General features: G+C 44.9%; 1 protein-coding gene across 16 annotated transcripts in view; it reads left to right on the top strand.

Moving 5' to 3' along the window:
* Positions 1 to 13,438, top strand: part of LOC119466299 (chromodomain-helicase-DNA-binding protein 7-like) — a 554,757-nt gene extending 541,319 nt beyond the window's left edge. For all 16 annotated transcript variants that reach the window (XM_049669824.1, XM_049669819.1, XM_049669863.1 and 13 more), the window contains one exon: positions 10,092 to 13,438. In XM_049669824.1, coding sequence (XP_049525781.1) covers positions 10,092 to 11,081 — 990 coding nt within the window. In that variant the 3' untranslated portion in view covers positions 11,082 to 13,438. The remainder of the gene's footprint in view (positions 1 to 10,091) is intronic.
* Positions 13,439 to 15,023: the final 1,585 nt, after the last annotated feature.

Here is a 15,023-nt window from a genome sequence, read left to right as displayed (position 1 = left end):
AAAACACTGCCTATTCCTCGTTCACATGGGCCCTACACAAACATGAGACGTTTCGGTAAATGATTTACACCCTTAGCATATATTATTGTGTTTCAAAATGCCTATGTTACCTAAAATTTACTAGTTTAGTGACAATATTAGTACCATTGCAGCAAAATTTAGCGGAAGTTAGCAACTTTTTGTGTGAATTTAGCAACACGCATCAATAAATTAGGGCAGCATTGGTCATCTCCCATCGAAAACGCCTATTTTCGGCCAGCCGGTGAAAGCTTTAAAGCGAGACCAGTAGCTCACAATGTATGATTACAGTACAGTCAATCTTTCAACTAACTCTATTATGACCGAAAGTCCTGCCTGGTGCCCATGCTTTTCTATGGGCCCAAACTTTCGTTATTTTTATCCTAAAATTGGCCTTTGCCTGATAATTTGAACTTGACCAATCAGCATGCACGCCGCTGACACCTATGGTGACCCCCCAATAACGACGCCTTTACTAGTAGCTAGACTCTAGAGCACTACATGGGCCCGGCCCAACCCGCTGGCCGGGCTCAGGCCTAGAAGCTTCGACCTCGGGTCGAGCCTGGGCCTCAGTCGGGCCCGGATTAGGCCCGGACATGCTATATGCAACTCCACAAAACTGAAGCCTATAAAAAATTCAGCCCTATGCAAATTTTAGGTCGTTGGTGTCTGTCGGTTTAGAGAAAGTCGAGGCAGGAAGGTGACAACACAGCAGCTGTACGCTGCACAGATTCGTGTACATTAGCGGTGCTCTTCAGTGGTAGAGAAAATGGTACCAGTGATCAACTGCGCCCACTGTATGCCACACTTTTTAATGTGATCAGCATTCTTTGCCTACTTCAAGCACTTTTTATCTATATATTCTTAAATCTCACTATAACCAAGTCAAACGGGCGCCAAATTTTTTTCCTTATAACCATTAGTTCTTTATAGCCACTGACTAATTATTATACAGCTAATTATTGTATGCACTTTTACTGTGTATTCACTACAGGTAAGTCATCGCGGAGGTATTAGCTCCCGTCGCAGCTGAGTGGCTGTGTCCACAGGAAAGTACTTATCGAACAACTGCGATGAAACACAAAAACACAAGAACTGATTTTATTGTGATCGACGCAAGCCGCGTGGCCTTTCATGTAGATAGCACGAAAAAGTCTGTGATGATTCGCTGCTGCATCTTCCTCAACCGAAGGACGGCCTTCTCAGCAGCAGCTGCTATCTCGAGACCATCTTCACCGTCTCCGTGCCCGCCAAAGTAACAGCACAGCAGGTCCACCACGCCCAGCGCTTGGGAGTATGTTGGCATGTTCGCACACAGCGGAGTGTCGTCTTCCACGACACATTCGTCATCGCTTCCTTTGTGCGCCCAGGCAGTACCACGAACAAAGTCGTCGTCGGTTAGCTCCTCTGTTGCCACAACATCGGCATCCATGCTTACATAATCACAGAAGGTTTCACCTTCACCCATTACACCAGCATCACTGAGTACTTTCCATGACACTAGTGCAGCTTCTTCTGATGCGGTGGTATCAGCAGGTGCTGCTACTGGTTAAGTCGTTGGTGCCATGGCTGCTTTCGTTAGCCGCCACAAATGATGCATGTGGAAAGCACTTGGCGATGACACTGGCAGTCACCTTCGTCCAAGCTGCGTTAAGCATCTCCAATGCCATGTGTGAATCTATCTTCGTGTCGCGGTTCAGCTTTATGTTAAACATTAGCCGGTCTATTATCTGCTTTCGATATCCAGTCTTAAAAGACATTATCACGCCTTGATCTAGAGGCTGTATTAGTGCTGTGCAGTTTGGGAGCAAGAACCGAAGTTTGATGTTCTCAAGCACTGCAGTTGTGTGGTGGGCAGCACAGTTATCTAAGAAAAGGCATATCCTACGATTCTGCCTCTAACTTTTCATACTCTTTTCTCTTTTCCTCTTTCCTTTAAAGCATTGCGGCGACGTGCTTTTTCCTATCACCAAAGCTGGAAGCTTCTCCGACCAGTCCATGTTCGTACAAAGGAGCGCAGACCTTGCGGTGTTTCCCGCTGCAACAGAGCTCGCGTTTTAATGATAAAGTCGTTTGCGGCAACATTTGGTAAAAGAGACCTGCCTCATCAGCATTGAGCATATCTTTCTCTTCATACCTTTAGGAGGGATCCAACATTGGCTTTCACCCACGACCCAGCCATCACTTGTAACAAAGCTGTCACAGCCCATAATACAAGCAAAGTCTCTGGCTTTTCTCTGGAGTAGTGCCCCACTCTCGGGAAAATTAGCAGCCCTTGCATCCAAAAACCACTTGAACAGCACCTCTTCCACTGCTTCAAAGGCAGGAGACCGCAGGTTCTTTCACAACAGCGCCAGTGATGACTTCCTTGCTGCTGAGAATTGTAGAAAGTGAGCTCGGCACGATGCCGAAGTCTTTGGCCACTTGCATTTTCTCATGTAACCGGCAACACGGCGTAAAAAGCAAACAGGCTGACTGACCTACTCCCGCTTCCGAAACACTGCAAACGAGGGCGCACAGCACGCTAACAGAAGTTAGGCTTGACCAGCTTGCTCAGCTTGGCTTGGGGCGTTGCTGGTGCAGGGCAGCTGCGGGAGACTTAAACTGCCACATTAAGAGGCACGCAAAGCGCCGTGCATTTTAACAAATCGTTATGTTGTGTGCAAAGCAGGCGGTTATTGTCATTTTGGAACGAAAATTTTTCGTTATATCCCTTGATCAGTACGAAAAAATTTTAAACATGGGTTTCTATGGGGACTTTCAAGGGGAAAATTCTTTCGTTATATCCATTATTACATTATAAACCGTTTTGCTTTAACGAGATTTAAGTGTCTCTAATCTATCTATCCTACACCATGTGACCCAATTGTTAACTACTAACTTTAGCCACTACGTATATATCCTCAAGGTCATGGTAGCTCCATCGATGGCATACAGTCATGATCGCCCCGTTCTAGTCATGTCGTTCTCGTAATGCTGTTATGCTGTCGTCATTATTTCAGAAACATCGTGAAATTGTCGTCATACCCTCATCGTCATGCCTTCTTCGCAGTTCCATCGACGTCATTCTATCGTAATCATGCTGCCGTCATTCAATCGTGATTATGTCGTGGTTGTCATGCTATAGTCGTCATTGTGTCATCAACGTATGGTCATTGTCATGCATTTGTTGTCATACCAACCACACGTCGTGGTCGTTCCATTGTCGCCAGGCTACCACTGTTGTCGCATCGTCGCCATCATGTCAGAAATGTCATGCAATTGTAATACCGCCGTCATTTTACTGCCTTCTTCCTTCCATCAACATAATTTCTCCTTCATTCCATTATAATTGTGGTATCGTCAATCGTCGTCGTCGTGGCATTGTAATTGCATCATGGTTATTTATTGTCATCGCTTCAGAATCATCCCTTCGTCATGCCGTCATCCTCATAATGGCTTCGTCATTCTATCGACGACATTCCTTCTTTGTAATTACATTGTCGTCACTGCATGCGCCTTCGGCGTACGGTCCTCATCCCACGGTCGTGAGATAACCTTAGTGAGCAATGGTCATTACACAGCGGGTCGATCATAGAGACAGTGTATGTCACATACAGCCGAAGCCCTTGAAATCTTGGGAGGACCACTACAAATTCTAAATAAAGGTGTCTTTTTTTTTTTTTTTGTATGCTATTTTCACATGTTAAGTGACTCAACCCTCAGTTTCGCATCCTTGTACGTCTTTTTCTAGCACTAAGTGGATTCCCTGTGAATTTACCTGAAGCAACAAGCATATCATATTCCAATCTGATGGGGGGGGAAAAACTAAGTTGCCCAAGTTGTACAGTCTCCCGCATTTTTAGCTATATTGTGCGAGAACACTATAATATGGTCGTATGTTGTCCTGAAGGGAACATCGCTTTAGACGGCCCTTGCACAGGGGAGTGCTTGGTGCACTTGAGAGTACTTCTGCCAGTCTTGCTGATTATTGCCGCTTAAAGTCGCGGAAATGACTTGTGATGGACGCTCGCGCGATGTAGCTAAAAATGCGGGAAGTGTACATGCACTGTACTGAAACAAAAGTAGACAGTCCAAATTTGCATTATTGTGAAACATGAATGCCTAAATTGTTAACTGAAACACTGACACCATTATAATGAAGCCGAATAAAGCTATAAAAATGGCATGTTTCATGTGAAAATATGATTGCACATGAGCGTTTGCCTTGGGGATATTTCGGTTTAATGAGAAAAGTTTCAAGTGGCCGTTTAATATGGTATTACTGAAAGCCAATAGACCAGCGCATTTTAACTTACATTTGGTTCGAATTCCAGCACTGTATTTCCCAATTATTATATGAGATTCAAAAGTGAGATGAAATGGCTGGCAGTGTGTATGGGAGTGTTCACTTATTCTATACTATATTGCCGCACAGCTATTAAGAAAACGTAGTATGGCCGTTCATATCACAATGCATGGTGATCAACTGATGTGCTTTTTTGTATCTTCCTCTCTAAATGTAAGCGTTCTTTCCACTCCTGATGGCTGTTGCTAGCCTGATGCCTCCCTATTTTCCTAACTATCCATTGTATATGTGTGTTTTCATACCAAATATTCAAATAATCGTTTGTTTGGCTAGCAGTGAAAATAAATGTTTATTTCTCTCATTAAAGTAGCCAGCAAGAGGAGACGCAGGGCAGAAAGCTGCTTTGATGCAGCTTGAAGACCGCCCGGCGCCTATTGATCACATGACAGTATCTTCACAATCGCTGAGAACTCGACCTAGCTTTTCGTATAGGCTCAAGGGCTAATGAGTCGAACAGAATTGGTCCGCGTACGGGCCAGGTTTAATATCATCCGGCTAGGCTCGGGCGGGCCAATGGATGGTACTTTTGGGCTCGAGCGCAGGCCTGAAAAACCGGCCCGTGCAATGCTCTGCTGTTAGCATGTCTCCACGGAGCTTAGGGGGACACCGAATGCATTAAACAGTTGTCATTTCCTGTCGAAAGTGCCCATTTTCGGCCTGTCCTAGGAGGGTCTTCAATGTCTCATTATGGTCCGAGGATAGCCTGCACATTCAATCGGACACTAAACTAAAACTGCCTTTGCAGCATTCGTATGCTTTACTCCATAACGCGGTTGTATTGCGAAGCTGACTTTAGAAAACCACTGTCATCTTGCAACGCATATTAGACCCTTGCCCGTTATTCTTGCTAATGGTCGGGTGTGCATTAGATTTGAACTTTTTTTTTTCAACAAGCTTTAATGTGATTTTCTCATATTGGCAAAGGCTTTAGCGCAATTCAAAAAAGACAGGGACGTGACAGAGACGCAGGACAGCGCGTGATTTCTCCGCTAGTGTTCTACTTTGGACAGATAGAAAGTGAGTGTACGTTTGATTCGGGGGCTTCTTAGAATAGTGCAAATACTGCCAAATGAACCAGTAATGTATATATATATATATATATATATATATATGCTTGTGTAGTTTTACTCACCGGATAATTGAATCCATTTTGTCAGTCCTGTCAGGGTCGAAGTAACAGAAGTCTACTGTATTTACACTAGTCTAACATGCATATATATATATATTTTTTTTAAGGAAAGTTGGTCTGCAAATTGTTTGTACGGTGTAATCAGATACGAAACCAAAATCGTGTTTACAGTTTGCAACAGCCTATCGTCAGAGCCAGGCTAGCTAGCATTATTGCCATCACAAGTTAGTGACAGACGAAGTTTTCTTCTGTAGCATGATGATGACACGTCACTTTCAGTCTTCATTTATTAAAGCTCATTCAAAAGATTTGCATCCCACTTTTTGGGGCGTTCCAGAAAATAGCATTTGCTGCAGGACGAATTAGTGAAATGGTTGGTCTAGGTGTTGTTTGATAAATGCAGAATATAAAACGTGCAATGTACTGTACAGAAGACACGTTGTGGTTCATATAGCCAGCAGTAAAATGCTTCCCAAAAGAAATGACTATGGGGATTAAGTGTAAATAAATTTTCCTTCTGTTTGCTGTAAAGTTTACTGCTTTCATCTTTTTCTTATTGCCAGAACTGGAAGATTTGTACTGTCGGCGTCAAATGAAACACAAACAGCAGAGCGCACAGCCGAGGCATAACTGAGGGTGTAGTGCACGCTGTCCAGTCGCCATTGACAGGCATACACATCCGTTTTTACCGCACTGCGTGATGATGCTTCCTTCCGCCTTACTGTGGTATTTTCATTTCTTTTCTGGTTCTCTTTTATTTGAAAGCAAGAAAAATAGCACAGAAAACAGAAGCTAAAATTTCACAGTATAGGGCGAGTATTATCACATAGCGTTGGAAAACTGGATATGCTTTTGACGTCAAATAAACAGAAACAATGGTGCGCCTGGTACAGTCATCATTAGAGATAGATTTGCTCATCTGGTTTGCATGCAGGGGGCGAGGATGGCTTGTCCTACTGCAATATTTTCTTTTTCTTTAATTTTTATTTTCTCGCTTTCACATCAAAGAAAACCAGAGCAGAAACTAAAATATTGCAGTATAGTGCGAACATCTTCACGCAGTAGGGTCAAACTGGATGTGCGCGCCTGTCAATGGCGATGACGGGACGCCACGCACTATTCCCTCAGTTAAGCTTCGGCCATGTGTGCTCCACTGTTCCTACTTCATTTGGTGCGGATAGTACTTTGTTTAGGAGTATATGGGAAAGCATGCATAGAAACTGCTGCCGCTGTATCTCAATCCATAGACGGCGTAGAGCAATGCATGCGTTATGCCGAGGGTGTGGGTTTGGCTTCCAAAGGCGGGAAGTTTTTTTTTTTTTTTTTCTTTTTTTTTTGTCTGCTTTCATTTTCTCTTACGTTATTTCTACACTTCATTTCACTACAAATAACATCCCCTATGCTTTCCTTGGCTTTATTGTCTTCATATGTTTGTGACTAACAAAAATTGTGTCCTTGGTTCTCCTTCTCGTTCATTGCATAACGAGGGTCTCGACTCCGGCAGATTTGATGCCTTCAGGTAGCATACAAGGATTCATAATGACTTCATAAATATTTTCTCTCTCTCTCTCTTTTTGGTCAGCTGCGTGCTCCTCAAGTTGAATTTACTATGTGACCCCATCGGTCAGAAGGGCGTTCGACATCCGCCGCCATCGCCTTGAGTGGCATTGGCTAACACTCGCCTCGTTAGATCTTGTACTAATACATAAATACCCAAGAACATGGACGTAGGAATAGCCACTGCCGTAGCTTAATTGGTAGAGCAACACACGCATAATGTGGAGGGTGCGAGTTGGCTCCCATTGGCATCAAGTTGTTTTAAAGGAATAGCTTTCTTTGCCTTTCTTCTGTCATTTTTGTTGTTGGCGGTCGGTGGTTGGACTTACGATACAAAGGCATAATGAAAAGGGTGCATGCTTTTGTGCAGCTGAATTGTGGGGCATGTTAGTTGCTGAATGCCAACTAGTTCTTTGAGACACACGTGGTGTCGCACATGAGCTTTGTGGCATCTGAAGGTTTGCACTTGGCAAGGACAGTCCTCCTCTTCCGCTGCCCTCCCCCCACGAGGCAGCTGCAGTAGAGGGATCCGGCAGGAGAGGAGCATGGCAGTTGCGATGCACGTTGATGCTCATGCCACTGGAGACACGCATATGTCCCATCGACTTGTATATAAAGCCCCTTCTGATACGACTACAGATGTGCTGGTTAACGGCTGTATTCTCAACCGAATCACGCAATGAAACAAGTGTCATCTCCCATGTAAACCGGAATATAAGTCGAGATTTTTTCAGAAAAAAAAACAAAAAAAAACAAGCGAAAGTCGCCCCTCGTCTTAGCCGAATGGGAGTCGTCGTCTGGCAAACTGTAACAACTTTGCTGAAGTGATCGAATGAATGGCAACGTGTTTCAGAAAAAAAGCATAGAGATATTGGAGAGCGTAGAAAGGAAAGCCGCTGAAGTGCAACCCGTGCAAAATACTATTTCGTGGGCGTAGTTCGGTTTATCTGCAGCTTTAGGACACACTCACGGACTTTGTGTGGGAACCTTGTGCTCGCTTGCGGCCAATGACCATGCATGCAATTTGCTCCAAAGCCATGGAGCTCGCGTGAGAAGCTGTACTCAAAGCGGCCAGTGACAAACGGTCGCCTTCTTAAAAAAGTTCTGCTACTTCTGACGAATGAGACTACAGCCCCAGTGGTGGGTGAGCGGTGCCGTTTCAAAACTACAAATAGTTTCCTGTATCCTTTCTTTGGCTTTATTAACTATTGACTTCACATGGGTGTGGCTAACGAAAATCGGCTTCTTGGTTTCCCTTCTCGTTATTGCATAGTGAGGATCTCATAGCGAGGAAAGCTATTTCTGCTTGTCCGAAACGATGCAGAACCAAGAAAGTCTACTACCAGCACAGCTTCTCAGCATGACCTCTTATCTGATTAGGTGGTGCCTGCTGTGTGTTGCATGCTGTCCACCAGAAGAAATAGATTTTTTAATTGTGCAACTAAGTTGCAAAATAAAAGCTCCTTGCTACTGATGTAGTGGAACATCAACATAATTACAAACCAAATTAAAATATGTGCTTAATTTTGAATTCAAGAGGTTTAAGAGGGATAGTTTCAGCAAATAGAAGTTGCAGGCTAAACACAGCCATGTAAGGCCAGTGGGAAAAAGCAGTGGCTTACAATATGACAGCCATTTGCAACTGGTCACGATCATTCAGTGATTTTTAATGATACTTTGCAATGTTGTATGTCGGAACAAAAGCAGTGGCTTTTCGAGTCCAGGGGTCCATAGTGGTCCTTCAAAATTCTTGAATGTGAAACTATGATTTCCAAGGCCTCGAAAGTTCTTGGGTTTATGGAGTGCTTAAAAATCATTTAATTTTGCTTTCGGCTAAGCTTAGTGTATTTTGTATGCGTATGTGACCACGACGTTTATGCAAACCAAAATTCGAGCTTATCAAATCTGATTAGCATCTTTGTGGTAGATTGCAGTAAAAATTAAGATACTAAACACAAAATACATATGGTATAGTATCACATCATGTCCTAAGACAAGGTACGAGAGAGCCTCCAAAGGGACTTCACATCTCATCGGAACTTGATGTGTAAGGTTTTATTGGTGCTGATGTAATGAGTATCCCATATCATAAAAAATGTGGTTGATCCCTCTTATATAGGAATCGGTATAGAACACGAAAGTGAAACGTGTCTTCACAGAAGTAGTGTAATGTTTATTGCACATTGATATATAATGTCTATTGGTGTTTTGTGGCTAAAGCGCCCTTAGGCGTTGATGCACCCACGCTGACGCCTGGTGGCACGTCTCCTCCATCACGACTACCAACGTCGATGACCATGAGCAACCGTCGTGCATATGGAAGCTGCACTACGCTGCACACGCTAGCACAACGCGAAAGACGAAGCACGTAACTGACACACTAATACAACGCGCAAGACAAAGCACGTAACTGAATCGTCACCGAGTCAAATCAGCGCGTACAGCGCGTCGTAATTGCAGCCTCCGCGATCAACTTCAGAAACATTTTCAGAGCTAATTGCGGAGGCCACGCTCCGCTGTGCTGAGTACGGTGAACGCCACCTAAGTGGCGTTGGTAGTGCTTCTTGATGCCAGCGTCCCTTCGAATGCTGGCATCGAGGCGTCGTAGTGCTGAGACCACCGAAGCGTTCACTGTCGGTGCGCGTTAGTGTCATAATGCAGTACTTCTCTTTTCTGCTCGTAGGCACCGCCCCGAGCAAGAGCGCGGGTACACGGAGGAGTGTTAGATATATAAGGCGCGTCTGTGTAGCTCTCTGCAAATGCGTTTGTGGCGCAATGGGTTAAACGCTCGGCGATCTATTGTCGCGGACCGAGAGGTCGTGGGTTCGATTTCCAAATTTTGCATGTTTGTGGAACTTTTTCTTCTGGTTTCTTTCTTTGTATTATGACGTATTTCCGTGACGGAAATACGTCAGTGAAGTCTTGGTGGACCCCGGCATAAAACACTTTCGTGTTAAAAAGGGATGACATCAGCATCAGAAACACTTGTTTTAGTGTTTAGATGGGTTGTGTGTGGGTGACGCAAGTTTGCCTTTGCAGGGTCATCTTCCGGATATGCCAAAGGAGCGCATGGCAGTCCCCGAGAGCAAGCGCGGCAGGAGGACGGCTGCGTCCCTCTTGTCGAGCCTGCATCAGTCTGGTCTCGGGGGAGCCTCCTCATCTTCTGGTGGCGCGGCGAACCTCGGGTTTCCCTCTACCTCCGCCCTGAACCCTCTGAGCTTCAGCAGCAGCATGCTGGGAAACTTTCCAGGGCTCAAATTCTTTATGGAGCCCGGCAAGTCGTCAGCAGCCGTGACATCCCCATCAACGTCATCGGCCACGCCCCCTCTCTTTTTGCCCTTTGGCGGCCTGGCAGGCATGGGATTGGCCAATCCTCTGTTCAGCTTCCCCGGCCTGGGCTTCCAAGGCCTACCCTTTGAGGAGGCCAAGGAAACCAAGGCCCAAGATGGTGAGCGGGCCCCCAGCAAGGAGCGCCATAGCAAGGGTACCCCCAGCAGCAGCGCCAGCAGCAGCGCAAACCTTCCCACCTCGTCAGCCAGCTTAGCCTCCACATCTTTTCCTTTCCTGTACCCCTCAGGACTGCTCTACAATCCCTTGGGCCTGGGTGGCTTCTCTCTACCCACCAACATGTCAGCCTCGTTTGCCTCTCTGGCCCAGGCAGGCCTGGTGAATGGCCTCGGGGGGCTGGGTAGTGTCATCTCATCAGCGGCAGGCAAGGCCCCTTCAGCATCCCTGGCCAGCTCAAGGCGGCCTGCCGCACCCTCGGTCACATCTGCCCTCGGGGCTGGCCTGCGCAGCAGTGTGCTTCCTCCTCCACCATCCACCACTACTGCTCGCCGGCCAGCACCTATCCCCCCACCAACCCTTGACTCTGATGATGAGAGTCTCATGGGCAATGACATGGACGACCTGGATGATCTCGATGACCGCGACAACTCGGATGAGCTAGATGATGAACCAGACCACAAGCGGCCACGTGAGGAGCGGTCCAGCAAAAAGCCAGAACCGCATGACAAGGTTGCTTCATAGCTGGCCTCCACGGACATTAACTTGGGGTCTGGCTTGGGAGGCACCTCTGGGTTTCTCTTTTGTACTGTTTGTTGTATTTATGGTTGGTCACTGGAAAGACTCGCATTTGGTTGAAAAACCTCTGTCCTGTATGGATGCTGCACCTTTGTTCTCCATTTAGATGCCTTGTTCGTTGTATTTAGTTTATCGGTTTGAACAGGCTTTTTCATTTTTTCTCCTCCCTTTCCTTCCCTTTTATACATCTACGGGTTTCTCTACAGTGCAAACACGTGAAGCAATGGGCTTCTTGCATAGCACATTTCATTTGTCTAAATTCATGTATTGGTGTTGCTCTTTATGCTGGTTGATTATGAATTTTTTCATTTGGTGAAGCAAGCAACAGGCACCTCACTGCTTGGCCATGTGTGACCATTTAAAGTCCCATCACTTAAATGTTTCTTACGGGTGAGACATTCCTGAAGCTTTCTTTATACTTTTTCTTGCTTTTCTTTCTGCATCTGCTTATATTTTATGTACCTCTCAAAAAGCACGTACTTACAGAAGGCGAAGTAAATGTCGCATTACGTGAGCTGAGAGGAACATGAAATTATCCTTTGCGGCAACATTTTAAGGAATGTGTAAATAATAGTTGTCCTTAACATGTGGCTCGCACAAGAATTTGCAGGTGAAATTAGGGAAATAGACCATCACAGTTAATGACACGTTTTGTCTCCAGATGGTATCCTTTCTGCAAACTTCATATACACCTGTGCTTTGGTACTTTGGTTTCCTTTTTATGCTTTTGCCACAGTATAATTGTGTGTGTGCATGTGTGTGTGTGTGTGGGTGTGTGTGTGTGTGTGTGTGCGTGCGTGCGTGCATGCATACATGGTTAGAATGAATGGCTCTCGTTGAAATCTCACAATGTATTTATTTTTTACTCATTTGAAGGTCATGGGAGTGTAGGCCACACTTTATGAACAGAACTGTGGTAGCATTGTTGTCAAGGTGTTTTGTTTTCTTCTAATCTACTTTACAGAAATTGAATGCAGGACGAAGAAAAATCCTGCTTTTTAAAGTTTGTTTTTAACTGGGTATTGTAAGCAAGATTCAGAAAGCCGTGGAGTGGGCTCCTAATGTGCATCTTCGTGGCCCCTTTTAGTGCACATCGGAGACCAGCGTCTGCATTGTTAGGATTTTAAGACGTGCTTAGGGTCATGTCTGGTGGCATTGTACAAAGAATTTGCGGTTGTGTACAGATATCGTCCTCCGCCCTCTTGCCCCGTGCAGCTTGTTTTGCTAAACATCCATGTCATGAAATAGGAAAATGCTATCTGCCATTGATTGAACTGACAAAGGCACTGAAGGATTCTGACGACACATTTTGACCTGCTTCTGTCAGAACAGCTGTTCTAAAAAAAAGGTTATTTTGGACATCTTATATATATATATATATATAATGTACACACACGCATACATATATATAATTATATACATTACACATGCATTTCCTCCTTAGATTTTTTTTTTTTTTTCCTAGACATCTTTTACTTTGCCTTCAGGTGCAGGGCAGGGGCATTCTTATTGACCATTTTGTGTAAGATTACTTGAATGTGTGCGTCGTCTTGTCAGCGGTTCAGACATGATGAAGCATTTGTGTATAGCTGTGAAACCATTGTAAAAGTTCTACGAACAAGTAATATTGTATGTTTCTACTTGTTTTTAAAGGGCACTGTGGTAGTGCTGCTTTATTCCTATTTTTCCATTAAGTTTTGACTGCTTTTATGTTCTGTGGCTTTCTCTGCATACTCAGTTTCTGTTGCATACACCAACTTTTTTTTTATATATATATAAATATAATAGTGCCTTCTTTGCACCACTGTCCTTGTTTTGTAGCTGAGTTTTTATGTTGTCATTTATTGACAGAGAACTTATATGCAATGCCTGCCTTTGCTTTATTTCTTTAACCACAGTGTAAAATTTATTTATTTGCTGCTTTGCTCTGCAGTTTTGTTGATGTTAGCTTGAGGTGAGTCGACCTGGTCACCTCATTAGCGTTGGAGTAAGGTAGTTGTGTGAGCTGAGAATGCGTGTCCCTTTGCCCTTCAGTCCTTTTTATTTTCTCATCATTTTTTAGTCAGCTTAGAGGTAGCTATCTCAGAAGGCGGGCACGGAGAAGTCTACAAGAGTCGTGCCTTCTGTGTCGACAAAGGAAACCCTGTACATGCAGTGTTGGTGGGGAAAAAAAAAAAAAAAATTAAAATAAGCGACGTTGGACTTTTTGTGACACCAACAATGTCATAGTGCATGAGTGATGCAACCTTTCATATAGTGTTTGTACAAGTGTATGAAATTAAATCTTGAAAGTGAAAGAACAATTGTGTGTGGCGAGTTTTCTTTAAGAATATTTAACACAAAATTGTGATGGCTCATGGGTAAGTTTAATATCAAGGTAACCGTATTGGCTAAGTATTTGTTTTGTTGCAGTAAACTGGCTAGTTAGCTGCCAATAGAGACTACCTATCCCTGTCTGGCACTATGGGCTAACAACGATGGATATTTTGCATCCTCTGTGCATCTACAATATATATATATATATATACATATTTTTTTGCTGTTGCTCTAACATCATCTTCAGGCCTATATTTATGTCTACTGCTGGACGAAGGCCTCTCCCTGCGATCTCCAATTACCCCTGTCTTGCGCTAGCTGATTCCAACTTGCGCCTGCAGATTTCCTACTTCACCCACCTAGTTTTCTGCCGTCCTCGACTGCACTTCCCTTGGTATCCATTCTGTCACTCTAATGGTCCACCGGTTATACATCCTACGCATTGCATGGCCTGCCCAGCTCAATTTTTTTCCTGTTAATGTCAAACTAGTATATCGGCTATCCCCGTTTGCTCTGATCCACGCCGCTTTCTTCCTGTCTCTTAACGTTAGTCCTAAGATTTTTCGTTCCATCGCTCTTTGTGCGGTCCTTAACTTGTTCTCGAGCTTCTTTGTTAACCTCCAAGTTTCTGCCCCATATGTTAGCACCGGCAGAATGCAATGAGTGTACACTTTTCTTTTCAACGACAGGTTTGTAAGCTCCCAGTCGGGATTTGGGAATGCCTGCCGTATGTACCTCGTGATCAGGGTTCCCTGTGAGTAACTGATAAACGCACTCCTTTACAGCCTCTAGCGGTTGACTGGCGATCCTGAATTTAATATTTAACTTTAAATGTGTCTTGTAGACTGCAAACAATAAAATTCACGTGGGTCTCGGGGTTGGTTAGCATTTCTAGCACCGCAGTAACCGCTGACTCGTTGCATTGCGGTGCGCTATTGCTGAAGTGAGCGCATCTATCGCTGGAACTGCGAAACTAGTCAGTACTAGTACAGTGTACTAGAATTGTACACTATTCTAGTACACTGTAGTACTAGTGTGACCCCAGGGATTAGAGCTTGCTGTTAATTGCTGCTAGCGCTAAGGACGCTATCGCTACGGGCCTTCGCACGCTTCACTGCCGAGAGAGGTAGGGTGTGGTAGTGAAAAGGGAGAGAGAGAAACAACTTTATTTATGGCATAACGAGGTCGTTAAGTTACCTTGCCGGGCCGCGGATTTCTATTTGCGCCTAAGCCCAGTGCTCGACCGCTGGCGCCGCCGTGCGCCGCTCGCGCGTACCATGTTTCTAGCCGCCGCCGTTGGAACGGAGGAGGCGTTGACGGAGAACACGCCGGGCTGCTGGTGACTAGGCATGACTGGCTGCTGTTAGGGCATCGATGGTATTCCTAAATAAATGCATCACTGTTTTGATGATCCAAATATAATCTCACCAACAGGGAGGGAGCAGTCTGCCTGACTAGAGCAGTATTTTTTTTTTTTTTATTTGGGGAGCAACACCCCAACGACCGCCGCTTCGCGTCGGCGCCCGGCACCACGGCTTCCGCCGTGGCACCGGGGTTCAACCGACCGCGCTG

The sequence above is a fragment of the Dermacentor silvarum genome, chromosome 1 (assembly GCF_013339745.2).
Source record: "Dermacentor silvarum isolate Dsil-2018 chromosome 1, BIME_Dsil_1.4, whole genome shotgun sequence".
Taxonomy (NCBI): domain Eukaryota; kingdom Metazoa; phylum Arthropoda; class Arachnida; order Ixodida; family Ixodidae; genus Dermacentor; species Dermacentor silvarum.
This window is presented reverse-complemented; position numbering and strand designations above follow the sequence as displayed.